This window comes from Lottia gigantea (assembly GCF_000327385.1).
Source record: "Lottia gigantea unplaced genomic scaffold LOTGIsca_2, whole genome shotgun sequence".
In the NCBI taxonomy this organism is placed as follows: domain Eukaryota; kingdom Metazoa; phylum Mollusca; class Gastropoda; family Lottiidae; genus Lottia; species Lottia gigantea.
Window position 1 is genome coordinate 131,935 of NW_008708400.1, and position 12,335 is coordinate 144,269.

General features: G+C 30.5%; 1 protein-coding gene across 1 annotated transcript; it reads right to left on the reverse strand.

The window, feature by feature from the left end:
* Window positions 1-3,491: 3,491 nt before the first annotated feature.
* Window positions 3,492-12,335, reverse strand: LOTGIDRAFT_208680 (hypothetical protein; the record flags this gene model as incomplete). The annotated part of the gene is made up of 9 exons (XM_009053116.1): window positions 3,492-5,854; window positions 8,943-9,129; window positions 9,487-9,687; window positions 9,941-10,061; window positions 10,318-10,418; window positions 10,779-10,904; window positions 11,044-11,181; window positions 11,524-11,723; window positions 12,128-12,335. The coding sequence occupies 9 exons, from the start codon at window positions 12,333-12,335 to the stop codon at window positions 5,745-5,747; spliced, it is 1,392 nt and encodes a 463-aa protein (XP_009051364.1). The 3' UTR covers window positions 3,492-5,744.

Here is a 12,335-nt window from a genome sequence, read left to right on the forward strand (position 1 = left end):
CTCCAGAATGGAAAAAAATCGAACTTATATTTTTAGTACTTTCATTATGTCAAATTTGAACTTTGGATTTTGAAAGATCTAAATTCTAAAATGAATGAATTAAGCCAAAGATAATGATGAAACAAAATAGCTAATTTATAAACCTATGAAGCCCCTAAGGCGCAATTGTAAACATATTTATTTATTATTTCGTTTAAATGAAATAATTATTTATAAACCCTATGTTTATTTCATTTAAACGAAATAAGTAATTCGTTTAAACGAAATAACTAATTAACCCATCTTTTTATTTCGTTTAAACGAAATAAACATAGGGTATTTCGTTAAAACGAAATAATTATTTCGATTAAACGAATTAATTATTTCTATTAAACGAATTAATTATTTCGTTAAACGAAATAATAAATAAATATGTTTACAATTGCGCCTTAGGGGCTCCGTATAAACCCCATCACAATGATCTTATAAACCATGTCCCCTTATCAATGAAAAGATTACACTTTAACTTTGTATAAGGCTGAGAATTTAATATATATATATAAATATAATATATTTATGACATCATGAATAGGCCTTAGTTCCTACTAATAGATTACCTGCCACTCAGTGGCGCCATCAGCCTCCTGAGACTGAGAGTACATATAGGGGGCAGACGGATTTAACTGAGGGACAACTGTCCAGATTGAGATTCAAAATGCGGTAGCTCTGTGGAAGAGCCATAGATACGAGCAAGAAATTTTGGAAAATTTAATATATTTTTTCATTCTGACATATATATAAAGTGCAAGTGCAAATGGGGTTACAAACCATTTTTCTAGGAGGGTAATGCTTCAAAATCCTCAAACTCGCAGGTACAAGGAATCTGCTTGACCAATCAAGCAATGGAACCACAAGTGTGCATATAATAAGACAAGTTTAAAGTTAAAGGAATACTTTATTCACAATATAAGGTGAATATTAATATAATATTTTATAATATTTATCTATATATACAAGTAAATGTCTTAGACATTACATGATTTTCTAAAATATAATACAAATTGTAGACAGTGAAAATTCATTTTTTTTGTCAATGTTAATGGTAACAGCAATCTGTATAATTCTAAAGCTACTTTCCTTAAACTGAATTTTATCCACATATTCATGTGATTTTCAGCAAAAATTAAGGACATTTTCTTTTTGATATTTTTCTGAAGAAAGTATGTAAATTTATAACATTTTTTATCTTTATCAATCCAAATTCTTTCTATGATTATCAGAACTATTTTAAAGCTTAAATATTCCAATGCACAAACAAAATCAATAAAATCAAAAACACTTTTGATAAACATAATGATTCAACATAATTTTGCCTTTATTACTACGGTAGAATTCATTGTTTGTTCTGAAGGTCAAAGACAAAGAAATGATTATAGATATGTTTAAGAAATTTATTTAATTGGTGGTTTTATTATATATCTTTTGCATATATTTGAACATTATTCAAATTTGGTGTAATTTGCTTCATATAAAGTATTCAATATAAAAAAAGGGCAAAATACTTAAATTTATAAATGAAGTCACTTAAATGAATGTCTCAGTAGAATATGAATAATCTATAAGTGTTTGGGGTAGCTTCAAGAACAGGAGCTGTTAGTTCATCCTTTTCCCATTGAATAAAGCTTAACGGGTTTTGTTTACACTAAAACATAAATTTCATCAACATTGGTAATAAGGATATTAAAAATCTTTTAGCTTTATTTTGGACTATTTTATCACACCATAATTTTTTTCTATTTTCAGCCTGAAAAATTGACCCATACAGCTACTTTAAAGTGTAGTTTATAAATTTGGTCACAAGATGTAGAGATAACAATATCTAAATATTAATCTAAGATTTATTACTGTCAAAATATATCCTTGAGCAATATCATATCTATCCTATATTTATTTAAATTGTTTTTAAGATATTTATGACCATGGTAATATAATTTTCAAGTAGACTTAAAAGCTGATTTTCAAATCAAAAATGTCCAGGACTGTTACAATGAATTTTTGAAGTATTGCATTTGAGCACTTGCATCGCAACATTATGTACTTTAGCACATTTTGTGATACTTTCTTAACAATTCCTTTAATATCATCTAACATTTGGACTATTTTAATAACATTTTGTCTAATTCTAACAATGGATATACTTCTGTGTGAAAGAACTATCTCTAATATATTGTTCATATAAAACTATACTCTATAAGAAAATTAACATAATATAAATGCTGTTATAACAATATTTGAGTTTTTTCATTATTTACATGTACATAAAGCATAGATCATAATGGGTTACTTGTCAGTTTCAACATGAAAACCCTTGAGCCAGCACTGTCAATGAAGAATTTTTAAAAAATTTGTGCGACCTATGTCAGGTTTTCTATTATAAACTAATTACCGATTGTGGTTACACAAAAGATATCAGATAGCTATTAAAAATTGTTATCTATTTCTATATATATTGTTTAAGGAATCTCATTGGTCAAGAACTAAATCTTCAACCGATGAAAATTGATTGAAAAAGTTTTTGTCTATTGGCTTAAGGATCAGCTGTCCAATTTGACTTGTAAACCTAGAAAGTTGACCTCTCTTTCAATCAAAACGACCCTGTTACATGAATTATATCGTTTAAAAGGAGACTAACAAGTGAATAACCCTTTGACGAAAAACAAATTTCAAATCATCTCAAGGATTCTGAATTGATTGAAGATTATATAAGTCAACTCTCCTTCAACGTATCCTCAAATAATTTATTTATCTTAAAAGCACAATTTTGACATCATTTATTGACAAAATATATCACGAAATTATTGCTATCATGAACAAGGAATGTTAAGGTGGAAAAGAAAAAAAATTGAATGTAAATCATAGGGTATAGACAATAACTTTGATTCGAAATTTGTGACATCATTAAAGGGGATCAGGGAGTCCTTTGTCCTTACAGCTAATAAATCTAAATGCAACATGGCAGCAACTGTCATTTACCTATATTTAACTTTCTATCAAAAATTAAATTTGAAATCATAGAGGTCAAATTCTGCAATTTTTCCAGTTGATATTTTGATATGACTGTTTCACTAATGTCTGAGAGGAATCATATGAGAGACTTGTGAATCGCAAGTAGACGTGAGCATTAACGGAAAGTTTAACATGCAATTTATCATTTTCCTTGACTCTTCAGAGGCTTAATTTGACATTGATCATAATTACAAAACAACCACAACCAAGGACTCTGATTGGTTGATCAAACATATAAAGTGGTTAGTTATCAAGAGTGAAAAGAAACATAAATTTTAAATAATTATGACATAATGAAAGATAAATCATACCCTATCAATCAATTAAATCATAATTGGCTATTTGACTACCGTTCATCTTGACCAATGACCTATCAATGTTCCCTCAGGGTTTTGACTATTGTCATTTTAAATTGCCCTATTTTGTAAGTTCTTAGTCTACATATTACAAATTACTTCTAAGTTAAGTGGCTTTTACACATTTTTACATAACTTTTGACAGCAATGATTTAAGAGATTGAATGGGGGTTTTCTAGCCCTTTTTCGCATCATACCTATTCCTGTCTAACTTAAGTGTAATCTCAAAACATTTACACAAGTGACTAGGGAACAATACATACAAAACCTACAAAATCTCTTTCGCAACTCTTTAAATTTTCAAGGCTGCATCAAAAGTTAGACTGTTTGTTATGCTTAACAGCAAATTTGAGTTAATACTAAAATACGGCTGTTCTATGCTATCAAAATAAGTGATATTTACTGGCCTCTTAATCAGATTAAAGATGGGAATAGACGAGACAAGTTACTGTATATATGTGGCAGGATTGTTGTTGCAATGGAAAATAGAAGTCAATCATGTCCCCAGATCCGTACATTGTGTATTTGTTGCTTCTATTTTTAACTGTTTCTACAATCCGATACCATTCAACCAATTTAAAGAGACAGATGTGCCATTTTGAAGGGTTGATTTTAGTCTTGAATATATGTACATGTAAATAGTCTTCCCTTTCAAAATACTTCAAATTAGGAATTTTAATCACTATTTCTATATATATGTCTTTTCTTTATATATCAAAGAGTATCTTAAAATGATGAGCCTTCACTTTAAAACCCCAACACAGATAATTCTGGACAAACATGGATCTGAAGGCTCAAATTTTGACTGTGACCTGTGAATACTATTACTGATTAGATCAGCTAAAAAATTCCAGTTTCTGAGACTAAAGTATGATTGGTCAAACAAATGGCCTATTTGTCCCTTTAACACAGTATCTCGTCCCAAAACAACCCAAAATGCTAATTCATCTGATTATCAAAATACACAAGAATTTTGATACAAAAGCAAACAACTTAATACAAAAAAGCTAAATGTATTGCTTCATAAGTTCTTTAAGAACAACAAAATAACTTAATAATAATTTCAAAGCAATTTACAAGCTTTTACCATGAGCCTTTAGTCACAAAATGTTTGCACATATTTGTTAATTGGTGAGAAAGTGTCATAATTAATGGAAATGCCTTGATTGCAGCTTTTGAAGAAACACCCTTACAGAATAATCAACTGTTTAATGATGAAATTGACAAAAAGGCGGCCAGTTTAAAAATTAAAATTTTTTCTTCACTTGCTTTATTTAGGTCTGAAACATGCCCTGAAGACCAAGGTATTACAGAAGACATTTCCTTCCAGCAAAAATAAGCACTTTTCTTTCAAATAATACTGTTTGTTCATGCCTCAATGCGGTTTTTAATACCTGCATGCAGTGCCCAACAGGCTCATGGTTTAACAAAGTCAAAAGTTCACTAACAAAAACAATCTTTTTGACAAAAAATTAACACAACAAAATTTGTTCAATGGAAGAGCTATATGATAAAACAAATATATAAAATGAAAAAAAAAAGAAACTAATCCCATAATGATCCAAAATGCCAAAAGATTGGACAAATTCAGTCTGAACTTTGATTTTACTGAAAATTTCTTTTTCAAATGTCTAAAGCTCTAAAAAAAATCCACATTGGAATTCAGGAATGGCATTAGGGAGACAAGAATAGATAAATGATGTGTACAAATATTGCGTAAAAACCTAGAATTAGGAATTTGCACGTAACCCTCTATGTGTTCTAATATATAACAATATAATTAATATACATCCCTATCACCATTAGTTATTGGAATAGATCATTATTTAGTTTGTACATTATCAGATCACACATAACATCTAGCTCTTTTTATTCTAGAAATACTTAAACTAACATAATGTTACTAGTAGTAAAAGCTTAAAAGTCAAGAAAACTGGTGAAGTAGACATAAAAATAGTCCATTTCCAATCCAAGATCTTTTTTCAACCCAGTTATTTAGCATAAATTTCACTCTAAAATTGGCCAAAGGATTGTTTTATGGAAACATGCCAGAATTTAAATCAATTTACCATTAAAGCCATAAGGTTTTAACTATATTTCGACCAAAAAACAAATCAGCAACAACTACTTTTAGTAACTCTTGAGCAAAGAAATCCATTTTCTTTTTTCAGAGAATTTAAACTTGCTAAATGTGTTTGTGTGGTCCAATATGTAGATATATAAATGATCTAGAAAGTATGAAACATTAAATTGATAATAATAATATGATCTATAATTTGTATTTGTCTATATTATATCTAGAGATGGAGCAATACACAAAGTTCATTATTATTATTATTATTATTATTTGCGCTGAACGTAATTGGCAGGGAAAAATCCTTCTTTTCCATTTGATAATCGACCTTTACACCATCCCATTTCATCCTTAGCTTCAACTTGTAAAAATACTTCACCTAAAAATAGTAAACAAATAAACATAAGATAAATAAACATCAAAATGGCTACATATTGTGTAAACAACATATCTGCTTTGATTGTCCCTAAATTAGAAAGAAATATTTTAATATAGCATAGTTGGCAAAAAAACTGGACATAAAATATCTCTTTTGGAATAACATTTTGGCCTTAATGGCCCATTTTTGAAAATATACGCTATATATATGAAAGCTGATGCCCTTGTAAAAGTAAATTAGAAATTTCCATTTGATGAAAGCAGACGTCAAATTTCAAACTATCATTCTATAAACTAAAGACTCAGACCACAACCATTGAATGAGGTCAATGTTGAACTGCCTCCAAAACCCAACTATAATGAAACAATGAAGTGAGGTCCAGCCAAAATAAATAATTTGTTTAATGTGTAAATGTTTCACTTCATCTACATTGTTTACACGTTACATTCAATTACAGACGCTCAGTGGTACGCCACAGAAAAACAATTTTAAAATATCTTTTAGAACTAGATATTGAAAGTTAACTTTCGTTACATAAAATGAAATACAAAGAATGCAGTTTAAATCCAAAATTGTGTTACTGAATATTGGGCTAATAAATTAGGGAAAAACTATGCACTGTGCAAAAAAAGAGGGTCTACTCAAAAGTTGATTAAACCGTACTGAAATAGGCACTAAGCTATGTATATTTCATTGGTTTCAACAGCTTCATGTAAGCTTTCCATTTAGCTGTAGTTGCTAGTTAAGTTTGATCAATTCTTACTCTCTTTACTCTTGCCATTTTAGAATCTATGTTTAAATTTATAAAAGTATCCTCATAAATAAACAAGTAGATTGAAGAATTTATGCTATAAAAGGAAAGAGGATAAAAACTATTTTTGAATGCATTTAACATCTAGATTAAAATTCCTGCATTTTACATTTAATTGCGTATGTATAACTTTAATGCTACTGAACTTATTTCAAATTCAATTTATTATTTTGTTTCCTGCCTTATTTACATTAAGATGTATTTAAAATTAATTTGTGTTAATCACAATTGCAAATATGCCCTGCACTTGAATAAATACTAGTAGTTTAACCTATATATAAACAATATCTACAGAAAACAGACATTTTAAGGTTGTTTTGCTATAAGTTTCATTTCAGGAATATGATAAAAATTTTACATGCAAAAAGACTTAATTGATAAAATTATTTGCTTAAGAAATATAGATTATACACATTACATTGAGACAGATAGTATATTTCTGCTCCTTATACTTTGAACTTATATTAGCTTAATAGAGATAACCTTGTATCCTATACTAAATCTAAGGTTAAAAATATATCAGTTTTTGAATGTTGACAGAAAACTAAGAGCTAATATTGACAATGATCAGTTTAACTAAGGTGGTATGTCAATATGATATAAACATTATATACTACTGGAGTATCAAATATAACCAAAAGTTATACACAGTAAACTTTCTAAGCTAATCAGCACTTTGAAATGAATAGTTCTTGCTTCTGACAAAGGCTCATGCTTATCAAAAATAATATTCTCATTTCACTTTAACATAGTACATACTATCAGTATATAACCAAAAGTTACACAGATTAAATACTACTGGTATATCAAATATAACCAAAATCTACACATGCTTGAATCTCCACTTTTTGTCTAAAAGCAGATTCTGTGTCAGAGCAAGAAATAAGCTCCTGTCAATTAATTCACAAAAACAACTAAAGCAAACTGATTTTGTTTCTCATCTTTTTAACCCCCATATAATTTTGCCAAATTAAGCAAAGAGGTTGGTAGCAAAAACATTCAAGGGCGAGATACTGAATTGACTCATCAACCCTTGTTAAATCAAGTTATATGTTGTTGTGAAGTATAATCTAGTATGATTACTATTGTCAACACATTTTAATCCTCTACCTAACGAACTTAGTCACTAGTTGTTAACTGTTGTAAACATGGTTTTAATATCATCCGGCATATATATATACATAACTGACCATATACCTATATCATTACTTTTATTAGGGCTACTGGTAATAACTGACCATATACCATACACCTATATCATTACTATTTATAGGACTACTGGTAATAACTGACCATATACCATACACCTATATCATTACTATTTATAGGGATACTGGTAATAACAGGTCACATACTATACACCTATATCATCAATATTTATAGGACTACTGGTAATAACAGGTCATATACTAAACACCTATAACATTATTATTATTAGGACTACTGGTAATAATAGGCCATATACCATGCACCTATATCATTACTATTATTAGGGCTACTGGTAATAATAGGCCATATACCATACCCCTATATCATTACTATTATTAGGGCTACTGGTAATAACTGACCATATACCATACCCCTATATCATTACTATTATAAGGAATTTTAGGTTGTAACATTGCGGTTAAGCAATGTTACGAAAACAAGGGCACAGGCATGTAGGCGTAACCTCTAGTGATAGAGCAATGTTTGTGAAGTTAGTTATTATTAGGGTTACTGGTAATAACTGACCATATACCATACACCTATATCATTACTATTTTATAGGACTACTGGTAATAACTGACCATATACCATACACCTATATCATTACTATTTATAGGACTACTGGTAATAACTGACCATATACCATACACCTATAATATTACTATTTATAGGAATACTGGTAATAACTGACCATATACCATACACCTATAATATTACTATTTATAGGACTACTGGTAATAAATGACCACACACACCATACACTTATATCATTACTATTAATAGACTACTAGAAATAACAGGCCATATATCATATGCCTATAACATTACTATTTATAGGGATACTGGTAATAACTGACCATATACCATACACCTATAACATTACTATTTATAGGCATACTGGTAATAACAGGTCATATACCATACACCTATATCATTACTATTATTAAGGCTACTGGTAATAACTGACCATATACCATACACCTATATCATTACTATTTATAGGACTACTGGTAATAACAGGTCATATACCATACATCTAAATCTGATCTAAATCTATTATCAACTTACCAACATCAAAACTTAGTTCATCATCTTCAGTAGCTTCGTAGGCATACATAGCTTCTACTGTCCAACCTGACACTGGTGGTTCATCTTCTGCTTCTTGTTCATCAAAATCATCACCAAATGGATTACCAGCAGCTTCTTCACTGTAAGAAGAATGGAAATAATTGCATATATCTGTGTAATGCGTTGACTTCATTATTGTTTATACAGTTAGAAGAGCAGCCATATTGCTTAGTCATTCTCCCGATGGATCTGATTGGCTGTTTTTCCTAGCCTAGAATCCAATCAAATCACAATCTCATGTAATAAAAACAAAGTGCCTATCAATGTATAGGTATAAAAATAGTTTTCGTAATAACTTGACTTTGTGAAGATGTGTGTATGTAAGCACCGACCAATCTTTGTCCTTAAGCAGAAGACAGTTTCCTTGCTACTAACATGTTGTTGGTTTTCCTTGCTATGAATAAATTAAAGGCAAATACTAATTTCACTTCACACAAGTAATGAATACTTACTGATTATTGTGAGATTGAGCAGGTGGTGGTACTGAACTACTAGTGTAAGTTGAGGGTGTTGGTTGAGCTTCCTGACTGTGTTGTTGATCATAGGACTTACTGTTTCTGCCTCCTCCTGTACTATCATAGCTGCTGTCACGCTGATGTCTAATACTAGTTATTGTAATACCATCTCCTGTTACTATCTGAGATTTAGCTCGTTTTGAGATAGATTGCAGGTCTGGAGAATATTCCTGAAATATTAAATGATGAAATGTTATACAGCTGCCGTGCCATAATTTCTTGCATCAAGTTGTACAGGTTCTCATTTTATTGTACCACCTTAACAGTTGGAAATTTCTTTCCCAATGTTTTTGACTGTTTTGACTCACATATCACTATTACATATCACTGTGGCTCTTCGAAAGGATAAAAGAGCAAACCCCCATGTCTAAATATAATCAATTTTCAAATTTTACTGGAAGGATGTATATCAGCAATCCTTACCTCAAATGTGGGCCATGCCATAGGCATATCAGCACCATTATTTGCAGACCACCATTTTAAATCTTTATCAGCGTCATTATTACCTATTGCTGAATATAAATCGGTGTATACTTTTTTGAATCTGAAATTAGGAAGTTTAGGTGGTTTTCATTCTATTTCTATTTTGCATCTGAAAGAACTGAATAACTAGTAACTTGCCTTGAAACAGATCACAATTATCAATGCCTACCTCAATGCATGGCAATTCATTCAAGACTTCCAGATTTTCTCAACATATGCCTTAATCTACCAAACCTTAAAACAAAATGATATGACAGTCCCTACATTTGAAAGACAACATAATTTTAATTTAAGCTCAAGTAATTAATTGTTCTTACCTGGCATCATTACTGATGTCTAAACAATTGTGGATTTGAAACGCTGTTTTCTTTATAAATTCTATTCTTTTTCTTTCAAATTCTTGAGCTTTTTCAAAAACCTGAAGTACAATATAAATAATTCGTACTACACTAGCCAATATAGAACAGAATCATTTGCTTAGTGTAGATGTACCTAGTCATGTTTCGTTTAGTAAAATGTTTCTTTTAACCATTCTAAATGTTATGCATGTCACATGATTTTCAAACTGGCCAAGTAACACAATTCTATAGCCTGTTTTGTAAATACGCAAACATGCACATGAATATCATTCTGATAACCCTTCTCGTATTAAAAAGGTGATTTTAACTGAATCTATTTGAATCATGTGAACCACCATCACATCACATCAAATTAACAGGCCGTGGTTTAAACGACAATGCTACCCTCATATCAAGTAATTTATAACTACTCTACACACCTCTGTGGTATCTTCTATATATTTAGCATTATAACTATTTAAATCATTAACAGCAGCTTGGTATTTTTCTCGTGTAGCCTCAACATCATTTGTAAGTTTGCGTAATTTTTCTTGTAATTTTTTTAACTGAAAAAAAAATTGGAAAAGTTAGTCATATTAACAACCTTGACTTTCACAGATCCACGAGAATGATTGACAGCTGAATATTGACCAATCCCCTTAAAGCAGAAATGAACATTAATAATCTGTAAGAATTCTTACTAACCTGGTCTGGTGATACAGTAGCATCTCCTCTAGCATTATTCTCCTGATTAGCTGTACTCTTCTCGGTTCTACATGCTGTATGATATTCTTTACGTGCTGCCATTACTTTACCTAGCTTTTTACCCCATGGTTTCTGTGCCTACAAAACATAAATACAAATCTTCAATCTTAGCTTTAGTCAACTTTTGTTCCCCACTTTGTACCTCATTAGGCTAGTGTAGACAATTGAAATGTATTATGCAATGCTGAAAAACTGTTCTTTGCTTATTCTTCTTTGAATTCCAACAGCACAGCCTTTGGCACCCTAAGCTTGGCTTGCTGTTTCATACATACAACATGTGCTCAAAAAAACCTAGAATTTCAGGTTAGCCAGTTAGCTTTTAACTATATGCCATTTTGAAGACCATATTTCAGTCCACAAAACCTCAAAATCGTTTACAGAAGAATGCAAGAAAATAATCTTAATAACACTCTATCCTACCTTTCTGAAGCCATCTTCTAATTCTTTTGTTTCTTTAAAATGCATCATAGATTTATGGTAATTTTCTTTCTGCCAATGTTTAATAGATTGATGTACTTCAGACATGAGTCGTTCAGCTATTTCATTGTGAATATCACAAACATTATCAGCTTCTGTTAATACACTTCTCCATGATCCCTGGGTTGTACCATATTCTGGTCCTACGGTAGAAATATTGTGTTTGTTAGGAAATGTGAAAGTATCATAAATGGTCAAGTTTGAATTTGGAGGAAATGAAATAGAGGTTTACAATTTATGATTGTACTAATAAAGAGGGGTAACAATATGCACTCTGTGATGGGAAAATTTCCAATGACAGCTGCTATAGCAATCACAATTTTCTTGCCAGGACCTCCAAATAACCAAACAACTTTCAAAAAAAACCAAGGCAAGTAATCCCAGCTATGGCTATTTGAAAGTGATATCTTTGAAATTCAACAGACACCCGTAGCCTCTCTGTCCTAATGTCAGCAACTTGAGATGAGTTCTTGTCAATAAGAATAAGGATGTGAGACTCATTTCACTTATAATATAAAACATAGTTTGTTGTTCAATGACTACTTACCTTTATCCAGAAAGTCATTCCATTTTTTGGACCACTGAGCTAGATTTTTGGCATAACTTTTCTCTATATCACTCCTTGATTCTACTAAAGCTTTGAGTTGGTCACATAACTTATATCCGTTATCACATCGTTTCACTGTTCGCATATACTTTCCTATCTCCCAAAAACTGTCACTTGAAGGCTGAACCAAATCATCGTTTAACGACAT